Here is a 24,210-nt window from a genome sequence, read left to right as displayed (position 1 = left end):
TCATGAGTCATGAGTTCATGTTTTTCAATGGTTGAACAAAATTATATTATGCGGTTGAGAAAATGGATATGCACAATATAGAAATATGGATTAATTACAAGCCTTTTGATTAAAAAAAATTGATGGTTGAGATTTGGTGTCAACGAATTCATTGACACCTGGTGTCAACGGATCCTGACTCTATATGAGTTAGGATCCGTTGACACCAGGTGTCAACGGATTCGTTGACACCAAATCTCAACCATCAATTTTATTTAATCAAAAGGCTCATATTTACTTAACTAAATCTCACGTTGTCATCACTTTATTGGATTCTCGCTCGCCCTTTCAATTTCATCTTTCTCATTTTAGTTATTGTTATTAATATTATTACTGCTCAGATTTTTCCCTCTTTGCTATCGGTTCTCTTATCCCAAATCAAATTCACATCATCTTCTCCATTTCAATATTTTTTACAGGTTCAAATTTGAGCATTGAAATACTAAGGGACAATTATAATTTATTCCACCAAACTACGATTCAAATTTGTGATTTATCAATAAACTGGGTAAAATTTAGATCAAACACAATTGTCAAACCTAAAATCATACAAATAAATTAAATAAAACCCATCCAAAATACCCCAAGAATCTTAAATTCATTGCTATTCAATTGCAATCGTTTTCATAAATTTGGCATAAATTGACTTAATCAGCTATGATTGATAGAGGAATCAGTCAAGAGGGAAGAAGATGCAGACAAAAATATTATTAGTGTGCGTGTGGCAGATAGTAAAAATAGAATTCAAGAAGAGAGAATAAGGAGTATCATGAGTCATGAGTTCATGTTTTTCAATGGTTGAACAAAATTATATTATGCGGTTGAGAAAATGGATATGCACAATATAGAAATATGGATTAATTACAAGCCTTTTGATTAAAAAAAATTGATGGTTGAGATTTGGTGTCAACGGATCCTGACTCTATATATATATATATATATATATATAACTAATTAATTACTTTTCCAACCAAGAATAGTAGTTTAGATAAGTCCTTTTTCAGCTACTATGAATAGTAGTCTTGAGTATAATTGTAGTTTAAATTAAGATTCTCTATATTCCCAAAATGACATTTATTAAGGATTCCATAAAATAAAATTTTATCTTTTTTTGGTGTTAAAATAAAATTTTATATAAAAAATACAAGTGGTTATTTTTATCAATGTAATAATCACAACATTTTTTATGTAAAGTTACTCTTTTAGTTTATGAATCAATATTTTAAGACACTCGTTAATATCTTTATTAATTTTATAATTATGTGGAAACAGTGATATAATATAAATGGGATTATATTGTATAAATATCTAAATATATGGTACAATAAGCAAGTGGAGTCATATGACCCCATTATCCTCGCTTTGGATCCGTGGCACATCTTTTTTAACTAACCACTTTTTTATTGGTTGAAATATATGTGATGACTATGTGTTTCACCCAATAAGATAAGGAGTATAAAAAATGTGTCAAAATAAATATTAATAGCATCACTCAAGACGTTAATTGTTTTAAATTTTTATCTTAATAGAATCCTAAAGAGTATATTTTTTTTCCCACAAACACAAAAATCATACTTGTCAATTGTCATAAAAAAACATATAACTTTAATTTTTATTATTTAACTAGTGTTCTAAAGCTTACTCCAAAACAAATGTTCATTTAAAAAGAGTGATAAATGGTTAAGGAGTTTGACTCACGTCCGACAAAAGCATAAGTTCAACTCTTACTTATAGGTAGCGTGACAATCATTTTAATAAAAGGTTAATAGTGTTTTTGGCCCCTGTAATATAGTGTACTTTTGGTTTTAGCCCCTGTATTTTTATTTTTTTTAGATTCCACCCTTGAAAAATGAAGATTCTTGCCCCTCACCCCAATGTATCAGCAGAATCTCCTACGTGGCAGTGACGTGTCATTTTTTTTTTCATGCCATGCGTGTAAATGAACGCCACGTGGCATTTGTGATTTTTTTTAAATAAAAAATAAAAAAATTTAAAAAACGAAAAAAACTTAAAAAAAATACTGAAATTTTTTTAAAAAAATGGAAAAATTAATAATGATTAAAAAAATCTGGTAAAATAAAAAATAATGTAAAAAATCTGGAAATATTTAAAAAAATTGTGGAAAAGATTAATATATATTGAAATTTTCGAACTTTTTTTCCAGAATTTCATATTTAAAAAAACTAAATTTTCGAAAAAAAATTTAAATAAAACTTCTTACTTTTGAAAATAAAAATATGAATTTTTTAATTTTACCGGAATTGAAAAAAATCTTGAAATTTGGTTTTTTTTCTAAATATATTTATTTTTAGAAAATTTTGATATATATTAATCTTTTCCAGATTTTTTTTTCCCAAATTTTTTCATTATTTTTCTTTTTACCAGATTTTTTAATCATTTTTTATTTGTATTAATTTTTTCAGATTTTTTAAATTTTTTCATAAAATTTCCAGGTTTTGTTTTAATTTTTAAAAATTTTCTTTCGTTTTTAAATTTCATGTTTTTTAAAATTATATTTATAATTTTTCCAGATTTTTTTTACCATATTTTTTTAATCATTATTAATTTTTCCATTTTTTTAAATTTTTTTTTCAGTATTTTTATTAATTTTTTAAGTTTTTTTCGTTTTTTAATTTATTTATTTTTTAAAATCACAAATGCCACGCGGCGTTCATTTACACGCGTGGCATGAAAAAAAAAAAAAAATTGGCACGTCACTGCCACATAGGAGATTCTGCTGACACGTTGGGGTGAGGGGCCAATCCTGAAGAATCTTCATTTTTCAAGGGTGGAATCTAATTTTTTTTTTACAGGGGCAAAAATCAAAAGTGCACTATATTACAGGGGTCAAAAACACTATTAAGCTTTTAATAAATGATTGGTAAATACCTCTCTTAATGTTGTTGAACCACGAAGTCTATATCAATTTAATAAGGAAAATGTTAACAAGTGCCCTAAGAGTGTGTTTGGATGGGGGAATGTAGTGTTTTGAGGAAATTCAACTACTTTGAGTTGAATTCTATTGTTTGAATTCAACTAAAAGTAGTTGAATTTCCTCAAAACATTTCCCATCCAAACATACTATAAGGGTATTGTTTAAGTATCTAAAAGTAGTAACTTTTGCATTGGAAATTGTACGGTTATAACTTCAACAAATGTTTGACTTATATTTTCAAGGCATAATTTCTTTTTATGGGTTCCTTAAACAATGTTCTTAGAGCACTTGTTAACAAGACTCATTTAATAAATACCTCTCTCAATATGTTTACCTACACATAGTTGATGTATGTCTACATAAATAAACTTAGTCTATGCATTGAGCTACTGGCCATAAATTTTGAGTCTCTAGATATTACAAAATAGGTGGAGTTTAACATGGGAAAGGTGAATCCTTTCCCACCATGGACCACTTCTAATAAACCATCAGATTTTGGAGTATATTATATCTTATCATGTGTGTCTCACACTAGATCCAACTATCTATCTTCTACAACTCATCTCCCTCATTTCACATCTGCTCCAGTTTTAAATTTGTACAGTTCCCGGTTCCTTTACAGATTCACAACATGCAGTAAGAAAAGCGAGATGAAAAATTATTTTAGAAATAATAAAACAATGAAACAATGCCCAATTTCTCTTCACTGTTGCTAATCTATTGGATTTCCTCATGTTCCCAAATTCTGGTTGTTAATCCACAATCAATTGAAATTCACAGCTGTGTTATTAATACTATGAATTCGTTATATATGCATCAGACTCACCGTCGCTGTCTCTCCGACTCACCGTCGCTGACTCGCCGTCTTTCTTCCTTGCCGTCTCACAGTCGCGGTGTCCCTTTTTAAATTTTACGAAAATAGGAGATAATTTTGTTGTGCATGTTTAATCTTTCCAAGTGAAGGCTTGGATTTTGCAATTCATTAATTAAGTGTTTTAATTTCCCATGTTTAACGAGGACGTTGGCGGCGAGAAATGTAGCGGAGGATGGAGACAACAACGAGATAGGCGAACCAGTTGCAGATTCGTCTTCATTTTCTATATATTTACCAATTCTAAATGAAATTTCCAGCCCCAAAACAATTAACCATACATGAACATAGCGTACTTGGGCAAGGTGGTGTGAGTTGTAGAGGTTGAAGATAAAGGGTGGTGGAAAGTGTAATAGAAATAATCTAGTGCTGACAGTGTATGATAAGATTGTGTTCTTCAATTAATCTAATGGTTTAAGTTAACTTTCCCATGGTGGGAAAAGATTGACCTTTCCCATGTTAAACTCCACCTACAAAATATACAAAGAAATATAAGTGTTGAAATATGTGAATATGTGAGAGAAAATTATATGTGAATAACTGTTTAAATGTTATTTCTCTTAAAATAATTTGGCGAAAATTGAATTTCGTAAGATCTGAAAGGGTGTAAGATCGAATTATGAGAGTTGAAATAGAAATTTATTCCAAAAGCACTGCTTACTGAAGTTCCCACTTCCCATGATCCCGCGCTTATTCGAAGATGGAAACCAAACCACTACAGAGTCTCTGACATCAGAAAAAATGGAACCGATCATCCTCTCCGACGAAGACGACCCCACAACACCATTCCCCGTTCATTCTAAGAAACGCAGAACCTCACAACCCGATCCACACCCTACCGTTTTCCTCATCGACGATGACCCCACTCCACAGAAGCAACATCATCTTCCTTCTTCTACACCTTCTCTCGTTGTTCCCGAGACTCCGTTCTCTCCTTTATTTGATTCCGAAATTGCAATTGTTAAATGTACTTCCGCTCCTACAAATGCATCAGGTCATTCATTACTCATCTTAATTTTTTTTTTTTTATTGTTTCATTTTTCGAAACCCTAGAATTATTCATTCTTAGTTATTTAATCAATTAATGCTGTTCATTTTGATATTATGTATATGAAGTTGGAATGTTAAACTGCAATTTCAATGTTTGTTTAGGAATTAGTCAAATGATATGTTTGGAATCAGATGATGAACCTGAAAATTCTGGAATGGGAAATTGGAATGAGAATGAGGATGAAGCGAGGGGGTTATTGTCTTCATATGAACCAATTGTTGGAAATTCGACAAGGACTTTTGATTCGATTGGGGCTGGAAGTTCTCATGGTAAATGTTTGTTGAGTTTTTAACTAGTTTCACTTGTTTTTCACTGATTGAAATGCTTTATCTATTTGTTTATGTATTTGATGATTTCAGAGAGATTTGTTTCGTGTGGAAATGTTACTCAAGCTGAAATGTCCGAGGACAATCCTTCAAATCCAACCTCCTCACAAGCGGTTAGTCATCTCATGATTATTTTGTGTTGTTTTTATGCACGTGCTCGTGTGCACACACATATATAAGATGATAAGATAGGATAAGGATTTAGGAATGAAGAGTATCAGAGAGTTAATGTAGCGTCTATTGTAGAAAAGATGGTAGAATGTGACCTGTAGGTGCTTTGGGTATTAGTGGAGAAGACATGTAGAAGCTCTAATTAAGAAAAAATATTATGTAGAGAATAGTCTAATATTTAAAAGGTAGAGGGAGATCAAACCATTAAGAAGTAACAAGATTTAAATGATTTATGATAGGATGTTATGGTGTTGTTTGACTTTGACCATTGTAGTTTAATGTAAGTAGTATGAACTATGAACAAGACTTGAGTGTTTTCTTCACTCTCTTTCTAGTTGCTTCTTACATTTTCCAACATGTATTTGAGAAACCTCTCGTTATTTTATGAGTTGTACGGTTATCCTAATGAGAGAAATATGAGCCTGGAGCAGGAAGAGGATCCTAATGAGAGAAATATGAGCCTGGAGCAGGAAGAGAATCCTAATGAGAAAAACATGAGCCAGGAGCAGAAAGAGAATGTTGACAACATGAAAAGTTCTAAAGTCTCCGCAAAGAGGGCAAACAAGGCAACTGGAAAAACAAAGATGGCAAAAGAAGAAAGAAGTCGTTTGATGGAAGAAAAGAAACTACTGAAGGAAGTGGGTTTTAGTTTATATGTTTGGTGTTTATACTTTACATCATTCCTGATTTTGATCATAATAGCTTATCGTCTTCTACAAATTTATTCTTCAGCAAGAGAAGTTAAAAAAAGAAGCTATGAAGGCTGAAGCTGCAGAACTGAAAAAAATTGAGAAAGAAAAGCAAAAGTGGGAAAAAGGGAAGTTTGCAATGAAATATATTGTTGCAGAAATAGATGCAAAGGTAGTTGAATCAGGGTCAATCGGAGGTAGGTTATTAATATCGGAATCCACAACCACGTGATAAATTTCTATGTAGCTCCTTAATTATGTTTGTTTTCTCATAAAACTTCTATTCTCTTTTTTCAGGCCATTTGCTTACTAGGTTTGCTGAAAAAGGGCTTACTTACCATATTACATCAAATCCTATCTCAGGATCAATTTTATGGTCTATGAAAGTTCCTGAACAAATTTCACAGGTAAGAAATATCTGTAGTTCATCTTCGAGCACCAAATTCATTAATAATTTCTCTCCCCGTTATATATATATATATATATATATATATATATATATATATATATATATATATATTCTTTTCTTGTATCTTTTTTGGTTTATTCGACATACATGTTTGTTGTTTGCTGCTGTATCGTGTATGTTCATTTATTTTTGTTGAAAATTCTAAATAAATGTATTTATTATTTTCACTGTTTTTAGCTGGGTTAACTTCCACAGTTTACATTTTAATTCCTTTCTGCACAAATATATTGTAATTTATGCCGATAAGTTTGTAGAGCTAGCTAGACCCTCATAAAAAGCCGGATTTTTTAATCTAATTAAATGAAGGAATTTCTACAGAAAAAGTGTATACCTCTTTGAAATTAGAAGGAAATACAAGTACGAAAATGATGAATAAATGTTATAAAATGTCTGCCAATTCCCAGAACTGAGAGCTCAAGCCACAATGGTTGAAAGTTAGCTTTGTCTGTATTCAAACTACAAGGCTAACACATTTTGGATACAATATTATTAAAAAATACTCTCTCCCTACCTCGGCATCGCTGGTGGCACTATATACTTTAAATCTAACAAACACGTAAAGCATAAGAGCATTGAACAGATTTGTCTTTCTATAATTAATTGATTACTTTATTATGTTGTGAAAGATAAAATGAAGATTAGCATGGAAAAGAGGATGCCGCATCACAAATGCCATGTAAGAATGATTTCATGTGGTTAAAATGATGATAGTATAGAACTCAAAATTTTTAAACTATAGGGACCTACAAACTACAAAGCAATCAAACTGAAAATATATTTATAAATCTTATCAAAACATTATTTGTTTACCTTCTGTGGATGAATACTTCTGACTATTCCGTTTCTCACTGATACCAATATCATTTATGATTTGCAGCTTTCCACTGAACGAGTTGAGATTCCATATGTCTTGCTAGTTTATGAGGCCGACAAGTTTTGTAACCTCACCGTGAATGACTCTATTTTTGATCAGCTCAACAGCATTCGAAGTCATTATCCAGCTTATACTGTTTGTTACCTCACAAACAGGTTATTTTCTTACATTAATAAAAGGTGAGTGATACATTTCAATTTTATTAGTACTTCAATTCTAGTAGGCAATTTCTGATATTTATGCTCTGGTGCATTATGCTATCTCGCTAATGTGTGTTCACGAGCATAACTGTGGTTTGTGTATTTGCCGATCAATCTCCATGTAATAACTTTTTTTATAAAACTCCATGTCCAATAACAAAATATCCGGTTTCAATCAAACTCTCAAAACAAATTGAAGGAATACAAGTTCGAAGTACTTAATCATTTTGCATTATACATGTATTTAAATAAACGGGATAGATTTGCCCGAATCATACACTCATAACCTGTCAAACTCTAAAACTATAAACAGATTCGACTAATCCGGCATCACCCATTTGAGAGGGCACTGATTGGGTAAATGTTTAGGTCCATATTTATCTATATTCCTATAAAGTTTTATATGTTCTGAACCTACCACTAAAAGTGGTATGAATGTATAATATTATATGTGGTTGGAGTTGAAAACATAATTTACTGGTCCTTTCTTCTGTGAGAAGCTTAAACGCGCATTTCATTTTCCATTCTAAACATTTCTTTCAGGTATTATACATATTTTTCATGAATGTTAACGAAATTTACTTAAATTTCATCTTTTTTTTTAATTGTTCTTTTGATTTGGAGGTTGTCTGGATATTTGTCTTAAATTACTATCTAATTGAATATATTTTGGAAGAATTGGTGTTAATTAGGTGTTCTAATTTTTAAGACTAATTTACAGTGTTGAAATAGAAAAAGTATATTAGAGTTCTCTTGAATTTTATTTTTTTGCAAAACTCTTGAATATTATTGAAATAATGAGGAAAAAGTATATTAGAGTTCTCTTGAATTTTATTTTTCAGTCAAAAGTAAGATTATTTAGTATTGACTCTCAGCTGTATGTTAGTTTCATACAAGGCACATAATGCATTCTACACCCTGTTGCCATATACGTGATGAAAAACTACCAAAAGGATGTTGCACACCGCAAACGACCTTATTCCTCTGTTGTCAAAGTGGAAATGCGGCGCGGCGCGGCCACCCCAAAAATTGACGCGGCGCGGGGTGCGGGCGCTATTTCGGTGACGCGGACACTAATATATTTAATATTAAAATACTATACTGTTAAAAAAATTACTAAAATACCTTAAACATTACTCAAAATTCATGAAGTATTCCTAATTTGAAATAAAAGTCACAAGTCTTAGGGGGCGTTTGTTTTTGGGAAACACAAATTATTCCCAGGAATAACATACCCGGGAATGAAAATATGAAAATTTGATTCTTGGGTATTTGTTCAAAAAAGTGTTTGGCAAATAACTTGACATTCTTGGAAAAATTGGAAGTTACAATTTTTTTTTTTAAATCTATGCATAATATCATGGGAATGCACATCCCCATCTCTTTACATGGGAATAATGGAAGTTATGGAAAGTTACTCCCAGTGGTGGAGCCAGAAAAAAATGTCAGGGTGGACCACTAAAATTAACTATTGAAAAATTGTTTAAAGTCTCGCAAATTAGACCTATAATTGGGCCACTACACCAATTTGCGGGAATTTGGATCAACCGAAACCTAAAACCGACATAAAATTGTATAAAATCTCGCAAAATAGACCTATAATCGAATTATTTAAATTTTCGGGTGGGCCACTACACAACTTTGCAGGAATTTGGATCAACAAAAACATAAAATCAACACAAAATTGCATAAAATCTCGCAAAATATACCTATAATCGTTGATTTTTTAATTTTTCTGGGTGGGCCGTGGCCCACCCCAGCCCATGAAGGGCTCCGCCACTGGTTACTCCATTCCCAGGAACCTTTATACCCAGGAATATTTTTTTCTCAACCTCATAACAAACATGGATATAATCATCCCCTAGCCATGTATTTCCGGGAATGTCATTCTTAACCTTGAAACAAACACCCCCTTAAGCAAAACATAAAACATATTTGCAAAAAATACTAATAAAATTCAAGGAAACCGACACTTTAAGCCTCTAAAGCTTAAAGTAACAAAACTGCAAAACATTAACAATTAACAAGTTCATCCTCCCAATTAACAAATTGACAAATTAACAATTAACAACTAACAAATTGACAAATTAACAAATTCTGAAATCAAGAGATGAAGAGAGGAGAACAAAGATGGGTTCTGAGATGATGAGACGAGGAGATGGATTTTTTTTGTTGGTACGGTGAAGAAGTTGAGTTTGTGGCTGTGTATTTGGTTCTGGTGGAGAAGAGTAATAGTTAGGGTTTTGAAAATTACAAAAATGACCCTTAAAACGGTTTTAAATGAAGGGAAATCTAGTATTTTACACAGGGTTGTCAAAAGCGCCCGCTTTGACCCGCATCGCGCCCGCTTTTGCCCGCAATTGCGCCCGCTTCATCCGCTTTCTCCAAACGCTCCGCGTTGGAGAACTGTGTCGCGCTTTGTTGTTTTTGGCCGCTCCGCGCCGCGTTCGGCTGCTATTGACAACAGAGACTTATTCACAAATGCAAATGCACATATATCTGCCAATGTTTTCTTATATTCCAGCCATTTAATTGACAATCTATAATTTTTTCACAATATTATCTGATTGAAACGTTGATCTTTATGATCTGTTAGGGAGCAGGAAAAATACAAGAACCCTGAAAACAATAGTTGTTGGAGACGTCCACCTGTTGAGGAGGTTGAATAACTGGCCTTCCATATTAAAATTACAATAAATAGGTCACGTTTTAAGTCTTTACCTTCTTACTGAAACATGTTTATCTTATTTGTTTTGAATTGTCTTGTAGGTGCTTGCAAAACTAACGACTAATTTCACCAAAATACATTCCAGGCAGTGTGTAGATGAGGCTGAACTGGCTGAACATGTTGCTGGTTTGACATGCAGTCTGGCGTCTTGTCAGTTTAGGTACTTGATGCCTCTATTTTTGGTATTGAATTAGAGTCCTGTCAAACTTTGATGGAGAAAAGCTTTATATGCTATATGTAAAATTAGTTATTCTTAATCCATTAAAGGGTTGGTTGAAGAAAGATGAAATTTGATAGGTCTACTTATTTGCTAGATCTATGTTAATAGAAATAAACCCACTGTTTCTTTTCAAGAGTCTGTTTGTTACAGCTTTAAAAAAAAAAATCACTTTTTAAACAAAATAATCACTTGTAGAAACTTCCATCCGTTTCTTACAGATTTTAAAAATAAAAATCTAAACTGCTTCAATGAGAAGTTGGTAGCTTCTCGGAAATCATTTTCTGATAATTGATTTTTTTTATAAAAAAAACTGATTTTCATTCTGCTAAACAAACACAAAGCTGCTTCTGCTTTTTTTAAAAATCTCTAAAAATTAATCTCTAAATTATTGAGTATCAAAATCACTTTTTTCATAATCCATAACAAACAGACTCTAAATTTTTCTTTTTTCATCAACTTTCATGCATTTTATTTGCTTCTATATATTTGTAACGAAGCACATATTTTTTCAGTTTGCCATAACTAATTACATGTGCTAAATTGATGTCACTTTAGAAGACACTTGACAATAGACAATACCTTCTTTTTAGCACTCTATATAGTAAATACATTCCCTATTCAGTTTTTTATTTATCTTATTCTGATTAATATTAATATTACATCAAATTGGTTCATTTATTACTGCAGAAAGAAATTAACCCGGTTATCTGTAAATGCAAATGGATCTCTCGTTTCAAAGGATAGTGTTGACCGGAATTTAATAAAGAAATCCACGTGGTGAGTGATTTTCATGTTGTTATTCTTAGATTATCTTTAAATTTTGTTTTCATCTTCTCCTTATTTATTTTATTACATAATTAGGATTACGAGTAGTATATTCGTATAAATTTTATTACATAATTAGGATTACGAGTAGTATTTTCGTATAAATAAGAATAAACGTTTTTTCTTCAATAATAATGTTTAACATATCATTGCTGTGAATCTATGATATGATTATCACCCCAAAAAAAGTTATTACATGGAGTATTCCTCTTCCTCTCTCTCTCTCTCTCTCTCTACTTGAAGGACTAAATCTTATAACTTCAAGTCTTCAACAGCTGTAAGAAATTGCATGAGTTTGTCATGGATGCTGGCATTAACTCCCACAGCTACTTTTTATTCCTTTTTAATACAGTTTGTCATGGTGCTAGTTTGCTACAACTTCCAAGATGTTCATAATTTGCCGGATTTTTTTTCGTTATTTTGCTTTTCACAAGTTGCGAATATGATTAAGAACTTATCTTTAATTACCTGTATCATCTGATGATTGGATGATGTGTTGATATAACTTATTGTTACTTTTGCTTGCATGACTAGGTTAAAAGCTTTGGTTGCCATCCCAAAGGTACAACCACGATTCGCAATTGCTATTTGGAAAAAATACCCAACCATGAAGTCTCTGTTAAGTGTTTATATGGATCCAACTAAATCGGTATGTGTTATAAGGTTGCATTTGTTTGCTTTAACCTTCCTGACATGGGACTCTATTTACAATTAAATTGGACACCAAAATGCAGTTTGTTTGGCAACTTTAGTTGCTTACAAATAATTGCTAGTAAAAGTAGGCATGGCAAGAATTATTTATTGTCTTTCTTAATGATAGAAGATGCACAAGTATAAATAAGACTAATTTTATGGCCACAGGAGCACGAGAAGGAATTTTTACTTAAAGACTTGATGACAGAAGGTTTGCTTGGTGGTGACAGAAGGTTAGGTGAGGTTTGCTCAAAGCGAGTGTTTAGAATTCTAATGGCTCAAAATGGATCCATCAGAACAGATGATGTCGAGAATGGTGCTGATTTCTTTGAGCGTTAATCAATCATAAAGAACTTTGTCAATATATATTTATTTCGTGTTTAAGAAAGTATTTCAACGTGTGGGCTATCATTTCTAAATTGCATCTCATTTGAACGTATAGAAATGAATCATGATGGTTGTGTACAATCATGGACTTGGCAGGAGGTCCCGTGGACTTTTGACTTTCAGCTAACTTCCATACGATCATATGTCATATATATCTGAGGGGAGATCCTCTGCACTTCATCTCTTCATTTCCCCTTCCATTACTATGGTATGAGAACTAAAATGTTGAAACTGTAGACCACTTTAAACCATGTGAATTATAGAATAAGGTCAAACTTCACGGTCCAACGTACTATTTGATCCATAGAGACTCGATAGCTTATTTGGATCAAGCCGAAAATCCAATGTCGAGAAGGACCTACGAAACTGACCAAAATCGTTGCCTTCTTTGGGGTTTATCATATCAAGTATAGATGCATGTAAGAGTGGGTAGTTCTTTATATTCTTAAGAGCATTAGGATGACCTTCAGTTTTGGGGGATATTTTCCTGCTAGAGGGAAAAACTGGGGATATAGATGCATTCATGCTCCTTTCGTTAGTAAATACTGATGATGCTTTGCTGCTTCCACTATTCCCTGTTTCCTGTTCTAGCATGTTATGTCCTATACTCTTTTCCTGTCAAAACCAAAGGATACAAGTTAAATTATAACCCGTTGTAAAATTCCTGATTAAACTGGTAGGTTGGCCAGTTAAACAGTACCAACACTGATAGGTCTGTTATCCATACAAGCAGGTATAAATGTGAAATTAATTCTATTAATTTTTTCCTACCGTCAATAAAAACCATGCAATTACATTGTCTAGAGATCTAAATTATTGAATGAGATTGAACAATTCATATTTTAACTTTAACAATATGACTTTCAAACGCAACTTAGAATGAGACATTTGATCTTCATCAATCAACAACTGTGTGATGGAAAGAATCCAATTGCTATTACTAGTTTTTAAGGATTATGGTAAACACGTATGTAACTGACCTCCTTTGATTGTTCTGAATCTGTCTTGCCTTGTTCAGCCGCCTGGATCATTCCTGACAGGCTTAAATTGCTTGCACTTCTTTTAGATAGTTGCCCCTTTTTCCCTTTGCGCCTATACCAAGAAAAATAATAAACAACCGATCAGTTCAATCCAATGCTGCAATGTGGCCATCAAGAACACATAATTTAACAAGTTCACGTTGTTTAGATAGAAATATCATATGCAGAAACCACAATGATGGAAAGAAAAAGCGTTTCGATTCTAAAATGACTGCATACCTTTTGCGTCTTTTAATATGTGAGCGTTCATCATCGCCTCTGTTAATTATCACCGGTAATTCCGAAAGGTCACATGCTAAGGGACTAGATTTGAAGAACTGCAAGCAGTAAAATACATACCAAATTGTATGTAATTCTTTGTCGTAAATTATAGAGATCAAATGAAATAAATCAATGTTAAGATGAAAGCAACAAGAGAAGAACTGACATCAGTTTCAAGAGCAGAGGCAGCAGTGCCACGCTGTTGAGAGTCAAGATTAAGAAGTGTAGTCAAGAGACTAAGTGCAGATGAAGGGAAATCCTTAAAGTTTTCTTCAAAACTAGCTTTATAACGTTGTGGTGTACGGAAGCTTGTCTTTAGCTTCATTTTTGACAAGTAATCCTCTGAAGGTGAACCACAAAGTTTAACTATCATATGGAGTTGTTCAATCTATATACATCAAAAAAAAAAAAAAAAATGCTTATTTAAAACCTTTATAACAAGGGATAATATCACTAGATATCAATGTCCAAATTAAGTTTTACCTCAGTCCTCCCGGGCATAATTGGTCTTCCAACAAACATCTCAGCCAACAAGCAACCTACACTCCATATATCAATGCTATAATCGTAATCAATTGAACCTAAAAGAAGTTCAGGAGCTCTATACCAAAGTGTTACAACTCTATTTGTAAGAGGCCCTTTAGGTTTAATTTTTAAAGAATTTGCAAGACCAAAATCAGCAATTTTTAGCACTCCTTGTTTATTTATTAACAGATTAGAAGCTTTAATATCTCGGTGCATAACTCCCCTCTCGTGACAATGCTGGAGTCCCAAAAGCAGCTGTTGCATGTAACATTTTATCTGTACAAAGTACAACCAAACTACACCATTATCACATTTTCAAAAAATACTGAACTAAATATCAAATATTTACACCTTAAAAATAGAAAATGTAGAACCAAATATCAAATATGCACACCTTAAAAATAGACTACGGAGACTATTTGAAACAACTTATGACATATTTACAAGCTGTTTTCCGTTTATTTTCATGAACTCTCTATAATAGTTTATGAAAACAACTTATAGTATAGATAAAAATAGTTTGACTTTATTTTATCTTTTGTTATATAAATAACTTATATATAGACACTTATATAATAAGCGCTAATGTTGTATGTGGTTAGTTAAGCTGTTTATCCAAACATAACCTTATATTTGTAAGTATGAGCCACAAATTCGATAACGTTTTGTGAAACTTTTAATCAACAATAACTAAAAGAAATAAATAATTTACTAATTTGACTTTTGATGATCAGCATGTATATGACAATGTATAACCTTTGGAAATAAATCATCTTCACAAACATCTAAACTAAAATCATTTGATCAAAAAGGAAATCCAACCTGTGGTTCATTGAGTCTTTCTCCAGGGCGTGAGATAACTCTAGTAAGGTCACATTGCATGTATTCAAAGACAAGATAAAGACTATATTGCATCCTTGATGTTGCCAGTCCTTCAAGTTTGATGATATTTGGATGATCCAACGTTTGTATTATCATAATCTCTCTTGCCATAAACTTGATGCTTTCAGAATCTGAAGTGTCAAATCTTACCTTCTTCAAAGCAACTATCTTTCCACTGTCCTTATCTCTAGCTTTGTATACATTGCTATATGTTCCACGTCCTACCTACAATAACCAAATCAATAAGTCACTATGGCATAATAAAGAGCCAGAACCCCTTCCTCACCTCAACATAACTGCATTATTTTTAAACAGCAAACATATTTATAACTAGAGCACAAAGGTAATCAAACCCGATTACAAAACAACCTCAATAAAGATTAAGATGGTAACAACCTCAGGAAGGTTGGATCAAACTCAGCAGTGACGGTGCCTGCAAGGATGTGGATTAAAGGCTACACTGAGAATATCGGAGTTTGTGATGCCTTACATGTTGAGATGTGGGGGTTGTATTTGGGTATAGAGATGGTTTGGAGGGAGCATTTTGATCATCTTATAGTGGAAAGTGGCTCGAAGATATTGATCGACGTGATTTCTGATAGGTTCAAATTTAATGGGAATATCCCTATTTTAGTTCATCGTATCAAGAAGCTGCTGAGAATGGATTGGCATGTGCAAATCAACCATACTTGGCACGAAGGAAATAGAAGTGCCGATTGGCTTGCTAATTTTAGCATTTTTGTGAATCATTTGAATTTGATTGTTTTGAAGACTTCATCCACTGAGCTTCAAAAGCTCATGTTTGATGATATTTCCGGGACTTGCATGCCTATCAATATCCGGTTAATTTCGTAGTTTCTTTTCTCTTGAATTTTGCCCTCTTTTTATACAAAAAAAAGGATTGAGAAGATGCTAGCACAAAAAGTTAAAAGAACAAAAAAAAACTAGAGAAAGTTGTATTGTTTTCATAGGAGACAATCTATAGATTCAACAAAAACCTTGTATAAATGACAATGACCCCTTTTATTTTAACCAAAATCCATTTTCAAGATTATGTGCTTATTGAGTTGACTAGCATTCACTTTTTTAAGTACCAATACATTTTTAATATTAAAATAAATGAGTAATGTTAAAATGTGATGATATAAAGTTATCGTGGGGATTATTTAGTAATTTTTTTAAGGTGTTGGGTTGGAGAGGTTGAATGTTTACCAAATACTAACATTAAAAATTTATAAAATGAGTGATATGTATGTGAGATCCGTTTAAAAACTCAAATGAAAGAACTTGATTGTGGATGTGCTAAGCAATCTTGTAAGAGATTTTGCCACATTCCTAGCTAACCAAATAACTCATATAATTGAGTACCAAATTAATGCCAATAACCCTTTACATTATCTCCCTTGGCAAAACCAAGACTAAAAACAAATCATCCGACATCACTATATCAAGCCAATCTAAGTACCTCAGACCAAGAAGTGCATCACTATATCTCCCTTCACATTTAATTAGTTCCATTCAGTTTGGTTTTTAAAACATTGGTTCATATAAAACTTGATGATAAAAATATATCTAGTATAGATAGTGTTGGTGCTTACCTTTCCTAGTTTTTCATATGAATCAGCAGTCTTACGAATCAAAGTAGCCAAAACGTCTTCAGAGATATTATCAACTAGCCATTTTGGCCATTCACCCTCTCCCACTTTAACTTCATAGCTTGCAATTTTCATCTTCCTTTTCTCCTCCTCAGACTTATCATCAAAAATATCTCCAACTGCTGCACCCTGTATCTTATCATCATTCCTTTCTCCTTCTCCTCCTCCAGCACTGTCAACTGATGTAGTAGTAGTCTTCACAATCACAACTCTCTTCTTAGTCTCAACTTCTGAGTGCTTGGATGAATAATTCTTGTTATGTCTGATGATTGGTTTGAGTGAAGAGCCGCCGTTTGAATACTCATCTTTCAACCTCTCAACATGGCGGCTCCGGTTTCGGTTTCGAGGGGGAGTATACTTGCTACTAACAACACATCCCATGTTATATATCTATCTATTTTTCGGAAACAATTAATTTCAAAGCATATTCTACTGCTATATATAGGTGAGGTAAAATAGATATAGATAACGTGAAAAGGAAGCTGCATGGAAACTTCCTTCCTCATTGATATATAGATAGCCGGCGTGATTAAGGATAGAGATGTTTTGGAATTATTTCAATATCATCACTATAACTTAGGTTTCCTCGTTAATGCTTGGATTATTAGGTATAGACATTCATACAACTATGTTCTTAACGAACCGCCTCATATACTGTCACAGCTCACATTGCTGCCATAATCATATACCACACAGCACAGATAAATAAATAAATTCATTCTCTCTTTTTTTTTCTTTGACTAAATAAATTGATTTTCTACTCGTCGTTTCCTTTTTTCCTTTCATTTTCAAAAAAATCATTTTGCAGTGTCTCTGCATTACAAGGGTGGGTATTCAAAATGACATTTCGCTTGTGTAACATTATTTTACATAATGTACCCATTCATTCCTGTTGGGATCATATTTCATTTCATTATTTCTTCATAATCAGGTCTGGACTCTTAAATACATACTATATGGCCAAACTTCAATCTTTTCATTTCTTTTTTGACAATATCCTTCAATCTTTTCTAATACATACAGATCATAGTTTTGCAGATTTTTAACTCGCAAGACTGATATTTTATTTTACGCTTTTTTTAACATTCCACATAAATAACAGTACTCAACACTAAACGATAGCCAAACCACTCTTTTTGACAATTCCCCTATCATGTTTTAAATAAGAATACAATTCTTTCAAAAACTAGTTTCAAAAATAAATTTTGCTGATATTATAGTCAAACAAGCAATTTAAATTAGTATTCTGTTAGAACTTAGAAGAAGCTTTACACAAATTGCACAGTAGAATATATAATCCTATATATGCGAGCTTATTGTAAAACTTGGGCATCAAGTAATTCCGTTTCTGAATAGAAATCATTTTCTAATTTAGCCTTCTTCCAATTTGCTACAATATGATAGTTTATTGCAGTGCAACAGGTGAAAGATTTGAAACCATAGCATAATGATCTCAATTATATTTCAACTCATAAGCACTTGGCACCAAATACATGCCAGAGCAACCGAATTGAAACGTTGTGGATAAGAAATATTTCAAAAGCACAGAGCTAAATGTAAGTCCAAAACATTGATTTTTACACCTGATAACTCAGTATTATGTCCATTGTTTCTTTTCATATTAACCTGGTTTCTAGACTCTACAGCAAGTGATTCTATTAAGTACAAAAAACAATTCCTTTCTTTTCTATTAGTGTGTTTGGATTGGCGTTGGAAGATGTGAAACACATGTTGAGTTCACAACAACTTATTTGGAAGTACATTGTAATGTGCTTCAGTTATAAACCAAACACACACTAGTCTCCAACTTATATCTAAGCTGCTATTTAATTAATTCACCGATACTAACACTGTCTCCGCCAATGCGTTTCTTAGCTGGCATGCCAAGATCGAAAGGACCCATAGAGTCATTCTGCATCAAGGTAATATATTAGTTAAATCAAAAGTCACAGAAAAACAAAATAAACACTGAAATGCTTTAAAATAATATTAAATACCCAGATGATGCCTGATAACCCAAGACTTCTTTCACCATCATACAAACAAGAAGAAAGCAATGAGTCTGTTTGAGTCTCCTCGGACGAGGGATTTTGTGAAAGCCTGGCTTGATCATTAACCTTTATAAATCCGATAAGAGACAATGAGCAGATTAATGAATATTGACGGGTTACAAAAAAGCATCTATTGAACTTATAGTCTACAAGTAGAAGCATAATCTCAAATACTGTATTAATTTGAACTCTGATTTCCATGGAGATGCAACATTAGAAATTGTTTTATTAGCAACACATTTTTTGCAGCCATAGGTTCATTCTAAACGTTAAGCATTCTATTCATAGTAGGCCTGCCAATACTGAATATTCATAGAGCAGATGAAAACCAATGAAACGCATTCTTCTTAAAAACATTAATCTTTTTCAAACAGAGTTGAAGACCAAAACATATGGAATGTAAAACAAAGGTCGTTTTCCTCATCAAACGCAATTTGGGAATGGAGGGGTTGGTTTACAAATCATACACCCCATTATTTCAAAATCAATAACTCAGTTGGAAGATAAGAAGTAACTAGAAAAAACAACAAAAGAACTGGTAAGTTTTGCATCGCGTGTGAAACTATCTAACATTTCAATAATTAATAGATTTGGATTAAGACTGTAAGCAACTGACCTTGTCTGTACATGGAAGCTTAAACAAGTATGAAGATGCATCCTGACAGCAGGCCACGGAATAACCTGTTTTTGTTCCACTATCAGTCTGCACATCTGTTGGGGAAGATAAATTTTGAAGATCAAATGAATTGCATGCATCGCCAGCATCAAAAAATGATGTGAGCAACGGTCCGGCAGATGGTGTTGAAACAGGAGGATGACTATTTCGGGAGGTGATAAAAGCATCCAATGAATCTGAAATTAAATGACGTGTTTGACTGGTACCATTGCTGCCAAACAATTTTGAATCAAACTTTCCCAGGAATGATGCTTCAGACAGGAGGCCGCCAATGCTTATGTTGTCTAGACAATCAGCCCATGGCATCAATGGCTGTTGAACGCTGCAACTTTCTTTTGGCTCGTTATCCTAGTTAGAATGAAACAAACATGATTACAGACGAAACAAGCATGATTATAAAACATTTTTTTATGAAATGTACTGGATTTGAGTTTTTTATTATAACATGGGCTACATTTTAACTGATAGAGGAGTGGTACTCAGAATTCAGTTTAAAATTCAGGACCGACCACCAACTGATTTCTCCAACATGTGATACAGTATCATAAATAATAATAATTTTAAATACACAAAAACAGGTATTTTCAAATTAATGCTATCTGTATGCTAATTAACGACACTTTTAATATTTCTTTTAAATGTTCATACAATTCTGTTGATATTTTTAAGTTTGAATATATGGCAAAATTTTCCATATAATTCCATTGGTCAAAGAGTAAATCATCATCAAAACCATTTTAATATTCCCCAATCTACATACATAAAACTAAGGACCATTTACTTCCCAAAAATGTTTCCAAAATGTGTCAATTTTCATTTCAATAACCATATGTAGGTTGTGAGCAACCTGGTGTTTTCGGAAACAGTGAAAAGAACTTTTCAACATTTACAAATTTTTTAAAAATCTTTATTTTGTTTTCTGAAATTCACAATGAGAACAGCTGGTCAAAGGCAAACATGTTTTTACAGTTCACGTTCATTGATAATTTTAGGAATGGAAACAGGAAATGGTATATGGAGCCTAATATTTGTATAAACCAGATCCACCAGCAACAACCATGCAATCGACCTATGTTCAGGTTAATGTAATGCACAACAAAATATCTAAGAAACTATACCAGAGGATCGGCAGGTTCATTGTCCGTTTTCTGAGCCACAATTTCACTTATTACATTGACCACGTCAGTTGCTGTGTCTACTGCAGTTGCCTCAATCTTGTCCCGATCATCACTTAAAGACTCTAAACTAGCATTGCAACCTGTCTCTGTTCTTCCTGACTGTACGCCCGACTCACAGGGAATCGGCATGGAGGATATACCAATTGGTGTAGCTTTTTGTATGTTAAACCAACCATACCTTTAAAATAAGAGAAAGAGTTACAATACTGACTATCTAATTTCAACATAGAAAAGAAAACATGTCATAGAAAATGATTGTTATCATACTTCAACCGGAAAATTGCAGGATTTCCAACAGCAGCATACACAGCTGCGGTTGTAGTGTCGCTATCATTAATTGTCCACCTTTTGCAGTTAGATAGATTTTTCATTCTGTTGTATGGAAAAAGCATGGGCTCCCCTTTGGCTGGACTTGAACTTCCCCACTTCTTTTTAATGTGTCTTAGAACTGAAGAAATTTTCTTTCTACCACTTAGTGTGAGTTCTAAGTATGGATTATGCCCATCCTGAAAAAGAAAATCAATTAAACATCCTGACTTAATGCATGCAGACTGGGACAGATAAAGTATACAAATTTGTCCAAATGTTTCATGTACCAACGTGCAACCTTTTCAAGTCCTTTTCGAATTACTTCATTTGCTGGAAAAAGTTGTAATGTGATTTTTGCAGAAGAATTGAGTGTTTGTCTCGGATAAAGATCAACCTTAAACGCATCTCTCATTTTCATGAGAAATGAATCTTTACGAGGTTGTTCTTGGCACAATCCCACAGGTTCCTTAAATGGGAAATGCTGATTCTCTTTGTTAGCCAACAATTCCTCATCGCATCCTATAGATAAACGGGTTTAACTATATTAAGTAAAACGTATATGATAAGGAAAAACACATCATGGTATAAATTTCAAAAGTACCGTTACTTCATCCAATAAAATAAACATTTCTTAAACAAACATATTGCAAGCAAACTAATTGAACCTACAAAAATTCAATCTAAACTAAATCATTTGCTCTAAGATACAAACACAACAAATCAATACAAACAGTAAATTGGCAAAAACTAGTCACCTTTTGTTTTGTGATTCAATTTATTTGTTTTCTTGGAAGAATTTTTCACTCCAACGGATCCAATCTTTAGACCGGATTTTCCAGAAGCCTTAACCGGCTTTCTGTCTTTTGATGTGGCTGTTTTCATGATAGCTCGACCTTCACGAGCGTGATAATGATAAAACAATGTCTGTTAGTATCCTTCTTAACAAAGTAAGCAGAAAAAATAACAACAAATTAGATGAACCTTTAAAGAGAAAAGAGTAATTAAAATTGGGTAGCAGAAAACTGGTAAAATAAAAAACTTTCCTTTTAGCCCTAATTTACACAATTATCAAATATATCAAACTTCCCATAAGAGAATGCAAAGTTACAATGAAGGTAGCAGATCTAATAGATAATCCCATAATCGAACTTGAATTTGAATCACAATCGTAAAACACACGAACAGTCTAGCACAGGCATCGTAAAACAACGAGCACCAAACCCTAATTTGACTATTTTTATGTGATTCAAGTTACGAGCAACAAAAAAATCCAAATTGAACTCGCGTTAAAACCAAATTAAACTACTATGTAACAGATAGAACGAAAATTGTGACGAAAATTATTGATGAAATATAGAAGAAGGTGAAAGGGATTGATACTTAGATGAATGCGATGGAAATTAATCAAAATCGCGTATACTTGTTGACAAGAGAATTATGAAGAATAAATAATGAAGAAATAAAATAAAAAGAAAAGGAAGCAAGTGAAATTGAAATTGAAATTGAAGAGGAGATTAGGAGGAACCTCGGTGAGAATGAAATCTATCGAATCGCGGAGGAAGAGAGAAAGCGAGGAAGACGAAGAAGAAGAAACAGTGTGCGCGCGGGAATGAAAATTAATGTTGAAATTTGAGGGAATGAGTAAACAAAATGAAGCGGCAACCGCTTCGTCCTCTTATGGGCCTTCGTATGTGTGTGGGCTTTACGCAATCTAATCTCCGAAACTTGCTGTTCACACCTTGAATAAGGCTAAAACACACAACTAAAAGATCTAAATATCCCTTGGCAATTTTTATTTTTTTTTGAAATGGCAAATTTATTCTCGTTGAAAAATGCAAGAAGCATTAACCGCGGAAAAAAAATAAAATGAATATAAAATGGTCCCGCATATATACGGCAAACCAAACAAATGGGAACCAACCGCCAAATAGTGAGATGAAACTATACACGCATAGCTTAGCCTCACCACCAATAACACCTACTGAAACCAAACAAACAACCACCCATCCAACCAAAGGCACGCACACCAGGAGGAGGACAGGATAAAAACCTGCCAAAAACCAGAACAGAGGAGCAGCAAAGAGGAATCAGCGCGCCTCCAGCCCGCTGTTAACAGAAAACAGGCAGGGTCCCTTGGACACAGTAGAATTAGGGCCTCGAAACTCCTACACACTCACCCTTACCTTACCAAGACAAAAAATTGGATTCCAACCTCACTCGTAATAGAGGCACACCAGAATATTCATTCTTTCTAACATCCAACGCCTCGATAACACCTTAATCTCCTCCACCAACTCATCCGTGACGTGATTAATCCCCTTGAAAATCTTATCATTCCTAGCTTTCCACAACACCCAAATCGTAGTGTGCCAAATCAACCACAAACCTTTCAACATATTTTTCTTACCTCTCCTCCCACTCCAACACTCCCAATGAATAAAAAGGTTAGGTGGAATTAAGAAATGATAATCCACCCAAGACCACACCTCACTCGCCACTTTACAATGCAAAAAAAGATGGATTGAAGATTCTTCCCTTGTATCACACATGACACAAACCGTCGATTCCTCCGGATGTAAGACATTTCTCAACGTAAGGTTGTCCTTAGTTAGAACCCGGTTAAGTAGAGCTTTCCACGCAAAGGCGACCACCTTCGAAAGAGCCAGACTCTTCCATAACTTATTGAACACCCTTTTCTCCTCCACTCCCCACCTTTCCATAACTGCTACCGGATTCATATTTTCTGTTTTCTTTTTTACGTTGATTCATATTCTCTTGGAAGTTGGAACCTCTTGTTTTTAATCAATCATTTTAATCCCCCTATTTTGTTAGTTTATGAAATTAAATTCATTTCATTTCTTGTCCATGCGTCACATTTTAATGTGATGTGGTATTTACTGATGTAAACAACCAGTATCACATCATATAAATAAAAATAATATAATAAACGAATTATACTATATATTTTTTAGGAGAGGTTATACTAATGTTGTCCATTACAAAAATAATACTCAAATCAATCCTTCTCGTTATAAGATAGATGAACTAATTTGTCCTCGATTGAAAATGTCAGATACTAGTTTGATATAATTTTTAATCCGGGAATAATTTAGACAATAGAAAAACTAGGGATGGCAATTGGACTTAAACTCTAT

At 33.2% G+C, this 24,210-nt stretch overlaps 3 protein-coding genes across 4 annotated transcripts; 1 reads left to right on the top strand and 2 right to left on the bottom strand.

Moving 5' to 3' along the window:
- The first annotated feature begins 4,411 nt into the window (after window positions 1-4,411).
- Window positions 4,412-12,658, top strand: LOC11435572 (crossover junction endonuclease EME1B). The gene is made up of 12 exons (XM_003630098.4): window positions 4,412-4,839; window positions 4,998-5,165; window positions 5,256-5,335; window positions 5,825-6,031; window positions 6,126-6,279; window positions 6,380-6,489; window positions 7,429-7,604; window positions 10,222-10,285; window positions 10,395-10,513; window positions 11,261-11,350; window positions 11,933-12,047; window positions 12,260-12,658. The coding sequence occupies exons 1-12, from the start codon at window positions 4,524-4,526 to the stop codon at window positions 12,428-12,430; spliced, it is 1,770 nt and encodes a 589-aa protein (XP_003630146.3). The 5' UTR covers window positions 4,412-4,523; the 3' UTR covers window positions 12,431-12,658.
- Window positions 12,503-17,273, bottom strand: LOC11442375 (probable serine/threonine-protein kinase At1g54610). The gene is made up of 7 exons (XM_003630097.4): window positions 16,785-17,273; window positions 15,127-15,411; window positions 14,263-14,580; window positions 13,946-14,167; window positions 13,738-13,835; window positions 13,459-13,570; window positions 12,503-13,093 (listed from the first exon to the last, which is right to left on the bottom strand). The coding sequence occupies exons 1-7, from the start codon at window positions 17,220-17,222 to the stop codon at window positions 12,749-12,751; spliced, it is 1,818 nt and encodes a 605-aa protein (XP_003630145.2). The 5' UTR covers window positions 17,223-17,273; the 3' UTR covers window positions 12,503-12,748.
- A 1,016-nt stretch (window positions 17,274-18,289) lies between these two features.
- On the bottom strand, window positions 18,290-22,734 carry LOC112417128 (TSL-kinase interacting protein 1). Of its 2 annotated transcripts, none has more exons than XM_039829681.1 (8): window positions 22,581-22,734; window positions 21,811-21,948; window positions 21,450-21,574; window positions 21,014-21,252; window positions 20,687-20,924; window positions 19,509-19,916; window positions 18,839-18,958; window positions 18,290-18,753 (listed from the first exon to the last, which is right to left on the bottom strand). In XM_039829681.1, exons 2-8 carry the CDS (start codon window positions 21,935-21,937, stop codon window positions 18,664-18,666), a joined length of 1,347 nt encoding a protein of 448 aa, XP_039685615.1. In that variant the 5' UTR covers window positions 21,938-21,948; window positions 22,581-22,734; the 3' UTR covers window positions 18,290-18,663. The 2 variants fall into 2 exon arrangements, with proteins under 2 accessions (XP_039685615.1, XP_024627867.1); XM_024772099.2 differs by having other exon boundaries at window positions 21,354-21,574; window positions 22,581-22,727.
- Window positions 22,735-24,210: the final 1,476 nt, after the last annotated feature.

Source organism: Medicago truncatula, chromosome 8, assembly GCF_003473485.1.
Source record: "Medicago truncatula cultivar Jemalong A17 chromosome 8, MtrunA17r5.0-ANR, whole genome shotgun sequence".
Classification (NCBI taxonomy): domain Eukaryota; kingdom Viridiplantae; phylum Streptophyta; class Magnoliopsida; order Fabales; family Fabaceae; genus Medicago; species Medicago truncatula.
This window is presented reverse-complemented; position numbering and strand designations above follow the sequence as displayed.